We start from the raw sequence: 16,229 nt of genomic DNA, 5'->3' as shown, positions 1-16,229 counted from the left end.
CGCGTGTGCCTGACGGGGACCCGCAACTCGCAGACCCGTATTTTCCTCCCACCTGTTTGCTGCCGGCGTGGAAGAGGGCGCCTGCCCGTCACCGCGCCACCGTGCTTGTTTCTTGTCCCGCTTTGGGCCACTGGCACTTCCTTCACCTTGTCTCCCGTGTCCTTTGCCTGTGCCGGCTCCTGAGCCCACTCTCTGGTGTGTGTGTGTGTGTGTGTGTGTGTGTGTGTGTGTGTGTGTTCCGGACCCCACTGCCCCGGAGCCCACTTCTCCCTCGGGCCGTGCTTCACCCCGTGGCCATTTCAGTTCAGCTCGGGTCATGACCTCACGGCCTCACTTTACCTGTGGCCTGAGGGACCGGATCCGGACCGCCAGCTCGCAGTGCTCACCGGGCTGACGGGCTGACGGAGGCCCCGCCTCCCGCGGCTGGAGCTGGGAGACCCCTCCCCCGCAGGATGTGCCTGCCTCCCCCGCATCTATTAGACCTTGAGTTCCATTCACTCTCCGGCCCGCCCTCTTCCTCCGGATCAGTGTCCTCCTCCTTCGCAGCTCCGAACACCTGCCCCGCTGCCAGCGTGGCCTCAGGAATCGTCCCATTTCCTTGTTTGCATTCGATTTTGAATTATCTCGGAAACGTTTCCAATGATTGATTTTGGCTTCGCGAGGCACCGCGGAGGTGCTGAGTCCGTCCCGGCAAAGGCCTGTGCCTTCCTTCCCCTCCATCCCCCCCCCATACCTGCTGCCCCCACCTGCTCCTCGGGTGTGGTCACGGGTTTCTTCATAAGGAGCAGGGGCCTCCTTGGCTCATTTTTGCACGAATGACAGCACACCATCGGTTACGCTCTTTTTTCCAATACGTCTTTATTTTGTTCATCAGCCTGCAGTTTGGGCCGTAGTGGGTCCAGCTCTGAACAGGGTCACCTGGGGCAGCTCGCCCGATGCCGGAGGGCCCGTGTGGTGTCCAAGCCGATCGCCCACACGGCTGGCGCACCCTCTGCGGGGGGGGCCTCTCCCGTGACACGCTGCTAGAAACGGACTTTTACAGGGTGATCCTCAGGGTGGATTCCTAGAACGGGTCATAGGTCACAGCAACGAGCAGGTGGTGGTCAAGGTGCTGATGGATTTCCTCCCCGGCCCGCCCCCAAGTGCCTCACCCAGTCTGCAGGTGTCTGGACCAGAAAACTCATTTAAAAGTGGCAACTGCACTTTCTCTCTTTAGATCCGAGACTGTTTGCAGCACGTTAAGTCACCCAGACGCGTAAACTCACTCTTCAGCGAGTAAAATGAACAGTAAAGAGGGCTATTAGCAAAAGCTGTTACTGTGTGCTGTTATCACACCAGAAAGGAAGGACAAAAGAGAGACACCTGCAAATACACACACTCTGGGGAGGGGCCTCCAGAAAGCCCGCTCTCATTCCCGGTGTCACTCAGGGGAAAGCACTTTCCTGACCGCCCTCCGGGGCTTCCAGCCAGATTTGCCCAGGGCTCAGCTAATGCCACCAAGAGCGGGGCAAAAGTGCCTTGCAGAGGGCCCCCGGTCGCTCATGTGATGACCCAGAGGGCGACAGGGGAGTCAACCGTGCTCAAGGGGCACCGACCCTGGAGACACAGGACCCCGCTCAGCCACGCTGAGTGCAGCCCCCTGGATCAGGCCATTGGCCGCTTGAAACAGAAGCGGCAGAGGGACCAGCCCGTTTCTCCTGACAGACGGGCACCCCCTGCTGTCTGTCACGGGAGTTTGCTCGGCCGGAGCATTTCCACGTGACCGAACCTGTCTCCCAGAAGGCGAGCACCAGGAAGGTTTCTGACCCCATTCAAGCAGCAGAAATTTCTGCAAATGAGATGGCTGTGAGCTGCTGTACCTGAGGTAATCATTTAAATATAAACAAATTTTAAAAACTCGAAATGTTATTTATTTTTAACACAACAGAACGTAGCGTACGGGTGCAGAACAGATACAGGAGGATCTATCTGTACGGTGCGTCCGAGAGGCCGCCGCCACCGCCATGCTGTAGGAGAGGTAAAGGGGACAAGGGGACGTACGCCCGGTTCACCCACAAAGCTTTTAGAACACTTTTAAGCCACGTGACTACAGTCATCTCAAGGATTTGGCAAAGATTTATTTTTTCTCTATTTCCAGTCTTTTGAAGTAGACACAGGTTTGCTCAGGATGGAGCAGATTCTAAGAGCGCACGAAACCCCAACACCACGGGGAGGACTAGATCCAGCAATCCAGAGTGAGTGGAGAGGAGGGCACGGACGGGGGCCCTGGGCAGGAGGCGAGTGTCCCAGGTGGCCACCCAGACGGAAGTCCCCCCCCCCCCCCCCCCCCCCCCGCAGGGACGCACGGCTTCGTGTCCCAACAGTACAGCGGAACCTGCATTTGTTCCGGGATTCTATGGCGTGACAAAGAACTCTGTGTTAAAAGAGTTAAATGTCTTTAGGAGACAACCTGCATCCACTTGAATGTAGTCTTTCCTATAATAGTGTGAATATAAGGCCACAATATTTACTTGGGATAAACCCCTCATGTAGTCATTTTAATAAACATTCATTCTTTGCAAATATAAAGTATTTTAACTGAATAATTGGTTACAGATAATCTGCCAGAATACTACATACATCGTATCTAGCATGTTAAAATTATTTACTTACTTACAATATCCAAAGAGAATTTACTACCGAATTATTACAGCAGATGTTAACCAACACGACATGCGCACTAACTGATCCCACGGATACGATTACGGGTTAGCCTGGTTCTTCTGTCTTTTCTTTCATCTCACTAAAGGCGGAAACGCAGCGTTTACAGAACCAAGTGGTGCGGCTTCCTGGGGTCGGGACAGGCCTCCGTCGGTGCTGCCGCGGCCCCCACGGCGATCCGGCCGCGGGGAAAAGCCGGGCTCTGATTCTTCATCAGAAGGTGCTGGTGGAGGTGGTCAGACGCCTTCCGATGTAGATCCTTCAGAGAGAGCAACGAGCAGTTAGGTGGGCACACCGCTCACGGCCTGGCGGGGGCAGCCTATTTGCCACCTTGTCCTAAGAACTCTGTGAGGAGCATCTGCAACCTTATCAAACGCTTAGTGATTTGTCATAGTATTTTGTAATCGCGTTTAGAGATCCAGCTGTGTTCTAAGTATAGAGGAGGCCACAGAGCAAGCAGAGATGCTCTCACGACACAACGGCCATAGCGCTTCTCTCGAAGCGGACCCGGCGGCTTCGCCGTGGGTTCGCGTCCGCCAGCCTCACCAGGGCCGTCCCCGAGCAACAAAGCGCTGCCCTCAGGCGGTCCAGGGCCGGGGGCGAGAGCGGGGCCCGGAGAGGAGCACGCGGGTCAGGCTCGGACTGACCGAGAGGGGGGCAGAAATAAAGGGGCTGGCGGGCCCAGCAGGAGAGCTCAGGCGCGAGCCCACCCGTCCTCAGGGGAGCCGCCTCAGGTGGACCAGAGACGGACTTCGTCCCGAGGGCCAGCAAGCTCTGCCCGTTGGGCGCCAGCTGCAGACATCAGCCCTGAAATGGAGGCCCAAACCAGGCGTTTAAGCAGCGGCCATCTGACTCGCTAGCTGTGGAGAACAGTCCAGAGCTGGACTCAGGAGAAGCTGGCCAGAACACAGCCGTGCCGGAGACCGAGCACCGGGCAGCGAGGGGGACGGGTTCCGGCCCCTGGGGAAGCCACTTCCCAGGCGGAAGTAGGGTCTGAGCCTCAGAAGGGAGGGCGGGGCGGGCAACTCTGCCCCACCCCCACCCCCACGGCCGCTGGGCCCTCCAGAAAGCTCCCACCTGCCCCCAAACTTGGAAGGGCCCGAGGCTCGGGTTCCCCGTCCGCGGGGCCCAGGAAGCCAAGGGCGCTGTGCGTCAGCGGCTCGGGTCATCCTGGTTTCCCTCTCCCCGGACCCGAGCCCTCCGGCCAGGGGGTGCCGGCCTGAATCAGAAGCCCATCTTGACCACGCAGACCGTCCCACAAGCTACAACCGCAGCGGAATGAGGCGCGCCCGGGCTCGTGAGACCACCACCCACCTGCACAGAGGCTGGGACCGCACCGGGCAAGCCGCACCAGACGCCAGGGGGCGCGAAGGCCCGTTTCCCTGGCTCTGCCAAGCCAGGCCGCGACACGCCTGCGCGTGGGAGGCGCAGCCCGGGACGACACAGGACACGGGGCCGTCTGTGCTGACGAGCCAGACGCCACGAAAGCACCGGGCGGGACAAGCCTCTGCCGTCAGGGCTCAGTCAGGGGGCCATCCCCGCGGTGGGGCCGGGAGGTGAGGCAGGGGCACCTCCAGGGTCTCAGGCCAGGGTCCGAGTCCCGTGCCTGGCCACACGCAGGTCACGTAAGCTGACTGGGACCCGGTTCCCCGGGGGCAGCCTCGCACGGCCTCACTCACCCCAGCCCGATGGCCAGCAGGTGCGAGAGCAGCAGGGACGGGAGGAAGACCTTCAGGAACTCCGCCGAGAAGATGCCCCCCTTCTTCATCACGCTCGTGTTCCTCATGCTGAGCGTGGCCGTGCGCTTCGGGTGCTTGAAGAGGAGCTCCCTGGGGGGACACACGCGAGTGAGCGGCCGTGCTCCGGGTCCACCGAGACCCCGCGACCCCGAGGACACTCACTTGGGGGGGATGTTTTCCGGCCGACTGGACCAGTCCCATATCCAGTCGGAGTTTTTCTTCAAGATGCTCTCGACTTCTTTCCTCCTCTCGATATAATCTTCCTCGGACTGCGACAGAGTCGACGTGAACAGTGGGTCAGCCCCTCACGGCCCCGCCACGGAATGCCGCCGTCCACACACGCGCCGTCACGCAGGCCGGGCTTGGAGGCCCACGGCCGGGTGGTGGGTGGACGGCAGGTTGGGGGGCTCGCTTCTGGGACAGACGCTGAGGCTGCAAACACTGTCCCAAGGAAGCCACGTGAAGTGAGGACAGAGGACAAAGGGGCCGCACAAAGATGCCGACCACGGGGCTGGTTGTGAGACAAGCAAATAAAAACCATCTAAAACCCAAAACAAGCTCTGAACGGCACAGTGCCCCTTGATCAAGTTTAAAAGAACGATTTTGTGTTCAGTGGGAGTGAAAAACCCAAAAACATACCTGCACCTGTGATTTCAAGCTACATCTTAAAATCCGTAAGATGTGACACTAATCACAGGGGACTAAGGAGCAGGATCACAGAGAGTTTTCTTTTTTGCATTTCAAAAGCTCTACTTGGGGCACCTGGGGGGGCTCAGTTGGCTAAGCGTCCAGCTCTTGATTTTGGCTCAGGTCATGATCTCACGGTTCGTGAGTTTGAGCCCTGAGTCGGACTCCCTGCTGACAGTGTGGAGCCTGTTTGGGATTTTCTCTCTCTCTCTCTCTCTCTCTCTCTCTCTCAGCCCCTCCCTGGCATGCTCCCTCTCATCAAAATAAATAAAACTTAAAAAAATAAAAATAAAACCTCTGTCTATACCTTAGTATATCCTGTAATTCCTCCTTTAAAATCTGAAAAACCACTAAAAACTTTGGAAATACTGTAGAATGCATCAGCAAAACAAACCAGCTGCCTGGGGGCACCGTCAGGATACCCGGGGGACCAGGGACAGTCCTGGAAGAGCCTAGGTGGGAGGGAGGCCCTGAGGGGAGACCCCACAGGATCAAGTGACTCAGTGGTACTTCAAGACCTTGCTTCCCAAGAGACTTTGAAATAAACATGGGAAAGGAAGTCAATTGTTTGTGTTCTTGTAATTACCGAGAACACCCAAAGAAAACACTTCCTGGAGGGGCGCCCGGGTGGCTCCGTCGGTTATGCATCCGACTCCGGCTCAGGTCATGATCTCGTGGTTCGAGAATTCAAGTCCTGCGTCAGGCTCTGTGCTGTCAGCTCGGAGCCTGGAGCCCGCTTTGGATTCTGTGTCTCCCTCTCTCTGCCCCCTCTCCGCTCATGCTCTCTCCCTCCCTCTCTCAAAAAGAAGATAAAACATTAAAAAAAAAAAACAAAAACACTTTCTGCGCATTCCAACATACGCAGGTGCAGCAGGGAGAGGGAGTGGGGGGTTGGGGGGTACTGGAGGAGCCCCACAGCACGAGGGCCTGACGCTCTCAGACCGGAGCCCCACAACACAACCGAAGCACCTAGCCAGTAAGACCCATTAACTACTTGAGCAAATGTTAAAAAAGTGAGCTCAGACTGAAGTAACTGGCCTGTGTGCTCCTCACATGAATTATGCCAACAACAGTCAGCACAGCCTCAGGCTGTTTCTGGAAGGGTCTACAGCATCCATCGAGGAAGGGGTGTCAGCGTCACGATGGTAGGGGGCCCCGAAAGGCTCTGTGGATAATGCCGGGCTCTCCCAAAGAGCGGACACTGGAACACGCGCTCACCGTCCGACCGACAGCCAAGGCCACCCGCTCCCCGGCTCCCAGCCACCCTTCCCACTGGCCACACAGGCCCCTGTCCAGGCTGCAGGCCCAGGACAAGCCACCTCCCTCCCGCGTGTCCTCGGGACGGCACGGGAGGGCAGCGGAGGCCCCCTACGTGACCTGAGCCGCACTTCTCTGGCCCGCTCGGTGTGAGGCCCGAGTGGTGGCTGTCGCTGCCCCCACCCCTGGCTTTACAAAAAGGCAAGAGACCCCCTAAGAACACCAGAGCCTCCTCTCCTCAGCTCCACTGGACAGGCTTACCATAGAAATGTCAAAACGGCACCCGGTGCGCAGCCCGCTCCGGCCTACCTGAGAGCTGTTCTTTTCTCCCACGCTGTGGGCGTCTATCTCCGAAGCTCGGTTCGTATCTTGCGGAGTCTGTGAGCGAGGCGGGCTTGGTAGTGACGCACGCGAGAATGGGAGAAGAGCGAGGCGGGCACGTTATTCCCGTCCCGACAAGCGAAGCACCCGGGGCCACCTCCCCAGACAGGAAGCGCTGGCACCAGGCCAGCGCCAGACCGTGCGGCCTCCTCGTCAGTGGAGCGGCGCAGGCAGCGGGGAGCCAGGCCCGGGGGTGGACCCGACGCGGCCCGCAGGCTCGCTCTGCGTGGCTTGGTGCTCTGCTACAGGCCTGCGAGCACCTGAGCTTTGGTTTCTGACCGGTCACGCTGCCCCAACTCACCGGCAGTGCTGACGCCCAGCAGCTCGTGGTGACCCAGATGACAAAGCCGGGACCCACGGGGAGCAGAGGCCGGGGGACCAGGTGTGGGATCTGCCCCCCGCCCCCCCCCCCTTTACTGTGGTCCCTCCACGGACCAGGCCCCATCCCTCCTGCCAGAGGGCGAGGGTCCCCCTCTCCAAGGAGGGACGGAGAGGGGGAGGGCCGCTCCTGAGCATGCGCCGAGCTCAGGTTCAAGCAGCACTTACCACGGTGACCGCTCGAGCGCTGGGCCGTCAGCACCGGATGCGCGTGCGTACTTACACCCACCTGTCACAGTGAGAACTCTTGGAGCTACTCCGTCCAGATTCGTGCTGGGCGTCCAGCAGGATTTTTTCCAGGTCGCCGTTATAAATAGAAGCAGAGGCTGGAATGCTGCTCCCATTCCCATTATTGCTGAAATGCAATTCCACCCAGGAGCCTGCCGGAGACAAAAGAGGACACGGCTTGGATTTTCTACCGACGGTGGAGCCAGCCACCCTCCCAGCCCTGACTCTTGGGACACGCAGCCATCTCCTTGAAGCTACAAATACCCGCCCGGTGGCACCTGCACAGGTGTCCGGTGACCTGCTGGGCCAGCAGGGACCACCGACTGGGATGCTTTCGACTCAGTTTTCAGAAAAGGGTATCGACAGCATCTGAAGAGATTTCAATTGTTTTGAAGGTTTAAACTCTGTCGTGTGCTTATTTCCACACCAGCTGCACACTCTGGCCCTGACGCCTCCCGACACTGGCTCCTGACCGCTGCTCTGTGCTCCCGTCTGTGAGAAGCCGGATGAACGTGTCTAGAACGAAGGTAATTTCTCACTAAACGTGATTAACCAGAGCAAAGCATCTCATGGATTCAAGCCACCCAAGCTGTTACCGGAAGGAAGTCTACGTCCTTAAACTTACTAAAAATTGACATCCGTTACATACATCCCAAGCTGCTTCTAGCCAGATTTTGTGGCTTCAGAGAGCTGTCTTAGCACCGGACCATCCGCACCGAATAACCCCCGGCAGCCACGGCCTGCAGGGCAAAGCACTACCTTCTGCCAGGCTCGCTCTCCCACGGGCCCACCGGCTGAGTTCCTGGGATAAACTCACTCCAATCTACACCCCTGCACGGGCTGTGAGCAAAGGACCAGATGGAGCCCCCACCCCCAGAGGGAGCCTGCCTGTCGGAAGAGGCGTCTCCACGGACACGGCGTCCACCCTGCAGCCTCGTGCTGGGCAGGGACGGGCTGGGGAGGGGCTGTGGGTGGTGCACGTGCACATGTCTGGGGACGTGACCCCCAGACGTCCTGAGTGCACTGCAAGCGGCGGGCTCGGCGCGGGCTGAGGGGGGGGGCGCCGGGCCAGGGCCCAATGGCACCACCTGGGGGCTGGACGCGGGGGCCGCTAAGTGCTGGTGGACACGTGCACGTGCTTGGGCCCGCCGCTGCGGCTGCGCCACAAGCTGGGGGTTCTGTCGGATCCGTGGCCCGTTCGGTGGGGGACGGCAGCCATCGGTGCTTCCGGAACTGCCCATCGCTCACGGAGTCCCCGCTCTCGCGTCCATCGGATGCAGACCTACGAGCGGACGGCTGGCGAGGAGCGCGTGCGCCGTCAGGCTCATCAGGAGACACCTGCCCCGACACACAGCTGCGCCAACGCGCAGGCCTCCCGAGAAAGCAGGGCATCCGCTGCTGCCCGCTTGGTGCAGCCAGTCTTCCCGGGTGGCCCTTCTGTGATGGCGTCGCCTCACGTGGTTTTACATTTCTCGGATTTGTTTTTTAACATTTATTTTCGAGAGACAGAGACAGAGCGTGAGCAGGGGAGGGGCAGAGAGAGGGAGACACAGAATCCGAAGCGGGCTCTCTGAGCCGTCAGCACAGAGCCCGACACGGGGCTCGAACTCACAGACCGTGAGATGGTGACCTCAGCTGAAGTCACACGCTCAACTGACTGAGCCACCCGGGCGCCCCCGCTTTTTTTTTTTTAAGTGTTTAATTCTGAGGGAGCACGAGCACGCGCAGGGGAGAAGCAGAGAGGAGGAGACAGAGAATCCCCAGCAGGCTCCACGCTATAGGCACAGAAGCCAACGTGGGGCCGGAACTCACGAATCATGAGATCATGACCTGAGCCAAAATCAAGCGTCAGCCGATGTTCAACCGACAGAGCCACCCAGGAGCCCATGTTTCTCTCATCTCTAACGAAACTGGCCGGATTTTCACGTTCGCTGGCCACCTGGATGACATCCTTTTACATCAGCTGTTCAAAAATCTCTTCCTCTGCCTGTAAGAGTTCAATATTCAAGATGCAAGCCTTTCTTATCTGAACGTGTTACAAGTAACTTCCCTGTGGCTTGCCTTCTTGCGCTAACGTCTTGTTCTGACGAATAGAAGTTTTTTATCTTAATTCAGCCAAATATTCAATCTCTTCCTACTCTGAGGTCCTGAAGATCTATGTCCTGGGGACTGTCGTGCAGACGTGGGTTTCCTGAGCCCGGCTGCAATCTGTGCACACGCTCAGTCTGGGGCAGACATTCAGCTGCCCGCGCTCCCCACTGCCGGGCTGCCTCCTGTCAGAGATCAAGCTGGCAATGTGCACGGGTCTGTTTCCGAGCCCGACAGTCTCTCTGTTCTGTGTCACGGGTCTGTGTATCTCAGGCAGCAGCTACTTGTCAAAGGCTGCTCCGGCAGCACGCGGAGGACAGGGGCTGGGACAGGGTGGGGGCAGGCTGCAAAAGACAACGTGCGGGAAAGACACCGGGGGCCATGTCCTACCTCCTCTAACTGCACCACGAGGACCATAGCCCCGCATGGCCCCACACCGTGCAGTCGGGGGGACGGTGGACCGGAGGCACCAGCAGACGGCCAGCCGTCCAGCCAGCTGGCCTCTCTGAGTCCTAACCTACCCTCAGTGAGCTGCTTGTACCACAGGTCACATTCATCGGAAAAAAGCAAATCAAAGACGCTGCCACAAAGCTCACAGCCTCCCAGTCTGCTAACACGATCGTCACACACGTTTCCCGGTGACTGTCTCCAGCTGCAGGAGCGCATCATGAATGCACAAGCCAGCGTCCAGCCAGGAGCCCAGGCCACGGGCCACCACGTGTCAGCAGAAGCTACAGTGACTTCAGAGCATCCTACACACCTCCCATCCCAAGACCGCACATCTGACGTTTCCATCTGGGCTGCCGACCGGGTTTCCAAGAGCTCTGGTGCCTGAGTCTAAGGGGTGTGGGGTCTTTTCATGATGTCACTTCCAACTTGGAATGTGTTGGGGGGGGGGGGGGGTCTCCAACTGGCTGTCCGATGACTCATTTCCAGCGTGACCCCCGGGAGCCAGCGAGGCCCCACACGGTCCACCTCACAAGACTGCCTGCGGCTGACAGTGGCTGCAAACGGGGCATCCAGGCTGCTCACGCTTCTGCCCGCAGACGACAAATGCAGGGACTCCTACAAGACCTGCCCCGGGTCCAGTCCTTCCCTAGAACAACTCACAGGACCCAGGAAAACACCTTACTTACCCGCTTATTACAAAGGACACAACTCAGGGACAGCCAAGTACATACATACACACACACACACACACACACACACACACACACACACAGAGGACAGGGTACAAGGACCAGGGGCGGGGGGGGGGAAGCTCCTGCACCTCAGCATGTGCACCAGTGAAACTCCCTGAAGCTCGTTGTATGAAGGTTTCCTAACCAACCTCCAGCTGCTCCTGTCCCCGGAGGGGGGCAGGCACTGAGAGCCCGCCTTCTCGTCTCAGGTTTGTCTCTCCCCTCACTCCCCCATGCAAAGGCCACTTAGGTCCCTGCTAAGTCACCTCATTAGCAGACTCCGTGTGTCCCAACAGGGTTCCTCAATACACTACTGTCACCCAAGAAATCCCAAGGGCTTTTGGAGCTCGGTGCCAAGATGCAAGGAAAAAGACCCCAAACATATGCTTTCTTAAACAGGTATTACTGGGCTGCCTGGCTGGCTCAGCCTGAAGAGCGTGTGGCTTGATCTTGGGGTCACAAGTTCAAACCCCATGTTGGGTACAGAGATTACTTAAAAATAAAATCTTAAAAAATAATAAAAATAAAAAATAAACTGAGACAAAACTGACATGTAACACTATTAAATGCAAGTGTATATCTATTTTTTTGTTACATTACAAGGATCAACTCAAGACCCAATGAGACCAGCCCATGCTTTTTAAAATCATGTCATAAAAAGTCCTAAGCATCCCGAGGGAAAAAAAAAAATCCCATTCTGGATTCTCTACAGCAAAAGCTTTGGGTCCAAAAGCTGTTTTCCAAGAATGATTTACTAGGAAGAGAGTTTTATTATTAACCTGCGCAACTGGGCAGGAAGCACACTTCCTGGCAAGGGAAAACCGGGCTTGCTATCCACCCACCCACGTCACGCACCCGCTAAGGTCCCTCATCTTTTCCAGCAGGAAAGATGGGGATAACGTGTCTTCACCACCTCAGAAAGCTTCCTCAATCACAAACAACAAACCAAGTCACCAGCCATAGTTAGGCCTCACGAGGAAACAGACGGGGGTGCTGCTGGTCCAAGGCAGGCCCCCCGCTCCCCGCCACGTATGCTCCATACTAATGGGGACACAGCCCAGCTCACACCTCGGAACAAGCCAGAGATGAAGCACCAGCCACACCTCCTGCCTCCACTGTGCCATGTGACAGCCCACAGGGAACCCCCAGCACATCCCGTTTCCCTCCGGCCCTGGTCTGGGTAGCAGGTCTCAGCCCTGGAGACGGAGAGGCCGCGTTCTCTCCCACTCTCCAGAAGCCTCGCTGGCGCTCTGCAAACTCCGAGCTGGAATGCGGAGGCAGAACCCCAGCATGGATGTATTTTGGAAAAGCTGTAACGGGATTTGGGCAGCCAGGGTTGAAAAGGACTGGTCAGGGGGGTGGCAGGCGTCCTAATAACCTGTGAGACAGCAGGACAGACAGAAAACAGAACCAAGGACGTTTGAGAAGGCGCACCTCTCAGAGGGAGAGCGGCCACTAAGCCTCGAGGAACTCGTTCCCTCCTCAGAGGGCTTCCTCCCTGGGAAAACTGCACGTTCTAAAAACTTCTCTAAGCACAACCATTTTTGTGAGTAAACAGAACAGTAAATAAATGCATGCACGCCTCTCAAGTTAGGTGGGCAGAATGAGAGACTTGATTTGACCTAGGACTCTGATAACTCAGGATCCTGTCTGCACTGTCCCCCCGGGCTCCCAGCAGCCCCCGGGGCACCTCACCGGGAGCCTGACTCTTCCTATACTTGTGCTCACCTGCCTGATTTTCTGCCCCGCCTTGGGCCTCTCAGTGACCATCTGTGAGTTGGGCAAGGACCTACACGTCTGAAACCTGCACTCTCAAAACTGCACAATTCTGGGGTGCCTGGGTGGCTCAGTCGGTTGAGCGTCCGACTTCGGCCCAGGTCATGATCTCGCCGTTCGCGGGTTCGAGCCCCACATCGGGCTCTGTGCTGACTGACAGCTCAGAGCCTGGAGCCTGTTTCAGATTCTGTGTCTCCCTCTCTCTCTGACCCTCCCCTGTTCATGCTCTGTCTCTGTCTCAAAAATAAACGTTAAAAAAAAAATTTTTTTTTTTAATTAAAAAAAACTGCACAATTCTACTAGAATTTCCATGCCAAAGAAACCCCATTTTTCTCTTCGGACGCCTCTGCCCAGAGCGGGCTGGCTGTGACAGCAGCGTCGTCTGACCGGCTGCAGGAAGCAAGTGGGGGGAGCATCTCAGAGCAAACTGGTGAGCACCTTACTAAACCCATGCACTCGTCAACAGTCGGCCTGGAATTCGGGGGTCCTCGTGGGAAGTCAGCCATGCCACCGCCTCCCATCCTACTACCTACCGCCCTCCTGCACGGTAGCACTTGCGCATCTAAGTGGGGAAAAGAAAGGCAGATCGGGATCTTGCTGAAACTAGAATGGACCGGGGGCACCAGGGAACAACCAATCAGCTCTCAAGGAAAGCGCTGCCGCTGTCTGTAGGGCGGGCTGAAGGAGGCTGGCTCCGCTCGGGCTCAGAGAGAAACAAGAGGTCATCAGCCCAGAACCGAGAGGGGCACGCGCCGCCTCAGACGGGAGCCGTGCCCGGATTCACATTTCCCAGGGCAGCCGGGCAGCACCACGTGATGTGACGCGAGTGACCCCACCCACACCCGGCAGATAGTGAGTGCCCAGCAGCACGTACACGCAAGAGAACCGCCCGAAGAGTGTCCTAAACGTGAATTTCCACTCAGTGTGTAAACATCTTTTTATAGAATAAGCAAAACAGAAAAACAAAGCTTTTAACTCAGAAGCTGCCAATTTTGCACTGCCAATGACTCAGCACTTTGGGGTCAGTCGACGGAGGGCGATCTGAGCCCCCTTGGAACACTCAGAACAAGGCCCATAAGAAAGACACACGATGCTGCAAAGTAAGTAGCTTGACAATGAGAAAAAGGATGATCCCAAGGCAGAGAATTTATAACTTACAGGAGAAAAGACAGAGAACCTTTAAACCCTTAATCCCTTTGTCGATTTCAAAGAACTAGTCAATGTCAAATTTTAAAGAGATTACAGGATTTTAAAAATGGCTTGCAGTTTTTAAATGCACGTTACACGCGGTATTAGACTCAGTCTCGCCTAGTCAGATCCTGTTTGTTGTAAGGGACAAGAATTAGCTCACCAGATTTCTCTGAACATGAGGATTTCGACAATCTTAATGAAGCTTAAACATTCATTCTCGAAGGTTTGAACAGCCCTCCCCAGAGCTTATTTACAGGCTCACTCAGATTAGTGAACTTTTGCTTCAGAGAATACAAAGGTCAGGGCCACCGGGTTTCTCCTGGGCCCCCAGGGGCCGAGAGAACAAGGGCTGCACCGCAGCTCTACTGAGGCAAGACCCAGGAGGCGGCTCTGGAGGCTGCCTTTCACTTAGCTGTGTGGGTGGGCAATGCCCAGCAACCCTGTGAGCCCTGGCTCCCCAAAATGCAAAAGGACAGTCCGGAGACCCAGAAACAACAGGCACACCAGCAAGGCTGGAGGCACGTGTCTGCCCCAGAGCACTTGCCTGGTCTGGACCCGCGTGCTGGACGGGAACAGTGATTTTTTTTTTTTGTCCCACAAATCAATCCTGAGCTTTGGTTTGCAATGAACCTTCTAGTACAAATGGAACCCCAACTTAAAAAACAAAAAACACTTACATGCTTATACCATTTATTAAGCTGTTTATCTTACGCTAAGAAGAGTGGCCGGTGGACCTGAGCCCTGTATCAACAGTAACCCCTTCGTCCTCTCCTGCCTCCCGAGTAAGTCCCAACAGTCACCACGGGCAGAACTAGTAACGCCTTAAATCTAAAGCCCACAATCCAACTAGAACCACCTTGGGCATCCGCTCGCTAAAATCAACGCCGGAGTACGGAATACGTGATAAAACGCGCCTTTACCAAGCTATGCGGACTCAGGGAGCTGTGACTTCAGGGCGGGATTCCCAGTCGCCTGAGCGGTGTTTAGGCTTGTTAGGGGTATCCAATCTGTCCCCTGCCCCGCCAGTGCCCCGCCAGCCCCCTGTCCCGGCCCCGCCAGTCCCGAGCCGCCCCCAGCCCCTGCCCCGCCAATCCCCGGCCCCGCCAGTCCGCCGCCACCCCTGGCCTCGTCCCCGGCCCCGCCAGCCCCAGGCCGCCCTCTGCCCGCCAGTCCCCCGCCAGCTCCCTGTCCCGGCCCCGCCAGTCCCCGGCCGCCCCCGGCCTCTGCCCCACCAATCCCCCGCCAGCCCCCTGTCCAGGCCCCGCCAGTCCCCGGCCGCCCCCGGCCTCTGCCCCACCAATCCCCCGCCAGCCCCCTGTCCCGGCCCCGCCAGCCCCCGGCCGTCCTCTGCCCCGCCAGCCCCCCACCACCCCCGGCTCCTTCCCCGCCAGTCCCCGGCCCCGCCAGCCCCCCGCCACCCCCGGCCCCTTCCCCGCCAGTCCCCTGCCGCCCGTCCCCTGCTGCCCTCTGTCCTGGCCCCGCCAGTCCCCCGCCCCAGCCCCGCCAGCCCCCGGTCGCCCACTGAACTACCCCAACCCGCGCCCGGCCCTGCCAGCCCCGCACCCACCAGCCCCCGGCGCGGGTCGTGCCCGGCTCCCACGGCCTCACCCTGCAAGTTCTCCTCCTGCAGTCCGGGAGTCCCGCTCTGAGACATGGCGCCTAAGCGACGGCGCTGCGACCGCGAGTCGGGGTCGGGGCCGGGTGGGCGCCGGACGCTCCGAGGAGAGCGGGCGGGGGACCGATACTCGTGCGCGAGGCCCAGCAAAGCGCGTCGCCTTAACCCCGGACCCCGACCAACTGACGCGCGCCGGCGGACGCACAACAGATAAGCGCCGGATAAGCCGCGGCGACGCCAATTGGCCGCGGGGAGGGGCCTGCGCGTGCGCGAGAACGCGGGACGCGTGCGGCGCGTGCGACGCGTGCGCGGGGCGAGTTGCGGCCGCGCCTAAGCAGCTCAACGCGCGTGCGCGGAACGGGTACTGAAGGGCGGGGCGCGCGCGCGTGAGGCGGGGGTTCGGGGGCCCGGGACATGCGTGCGCAGGCGCGGCGAGGGACGGGACTGACGCTGCGTGGTGGTCGCGGGCGGGGGGCCGGCTGGGGAACCGCGATCCCCTCTGCTAAGACCGGCCACCGAGGGATCTGCGGGAAGGCAGATGCGCTGGTCACCACCGTCGGGGAGGAGCTGGCCCGCCCTCACCTGAACGACCACCCACACCCAGACCCTCACCTGTAGAGACCCTCACCTGCAGAGACCCCCACATCCGACCCTCCCCCGAGCCGTCAGTCACAAAGCCAGGCTGCCACAAGTGACACTTCTAGGAAGTCGAACCAGTAACTGTAGCAACTGGTCCAGGAGGCCGCACAGCAACCCCTGTAACGATGACCCGGAAGGGCCAGCACCTGATCAATCACCTCCCCACTTCCTGTCCCTGCCTCCCCGACTCAGGACTCACCAGGGCAAGCCCGAGTGCTCCCTAGCCATCGACGGCGACCCCGGCCCTGGTTCTCCACGTCTGCGCCCCACAGGGCACACCACAGCCACCCCGTCCACGGTGAGGCCTGTCACTCCCTTCCGCACCTTTGGGGCTCTGCCACACGTGCGTGCCTGGGAGCTACAGCGCCC

General features: G+C 58.6%; 1 protein-coding gene across 1 annotated transcript; it reads right to left on the bottom strand.

The window, feature by feature from the left end:
• Positions 1-2,097: 2,097 nt before the first annotated feature.
• On the bottom strand, positions 2,098-15,478 carry BNIP3 (BCL2 interacting protein 3). The gene is made up of 6 exons (XM_060641177.3): positions 15,215-15,478; positions 7,372-7,522; positions 6,693-6,777; positions 4,602-4,708; positions 4,380-4,529; positions 2,098-2,959 (listed from the first exon to the last, which is right to left on the bottom strand). Exons 1-6 carry the CDS (start codon positions 15,258-15,260, stop codon positions 2,914-2,916), a joined length of 585 nt encoding a protein of 194 aa, XP_060497160.1. The 5' UTR covers positions 15,261-15,478; the 3' UTR covers positions 2,098-2,913.
• Between the last annotated feature and the right edge of the window lie 751 nt (positions 15,479-16,229).

Source organism: Panthera onca, chromosome D2 (genome assembly GCF_046562875.1).
Source record: "Panthera onca isolate mPanOnc1 chromosome D2, mPanOnc1 haplotype 2, whole genome shotgun sequence".
In the NCBI taxonomy this organism is placed as follows: domain Eukaryota; kingdom Metazoa; phylum Chordata; class Mammalia; order Carnivora; family Felidae; genus Panthera; species Panthera onca.
This window is presented reverse-complemented; position numbering and strand designations above follow the sequence as displayed.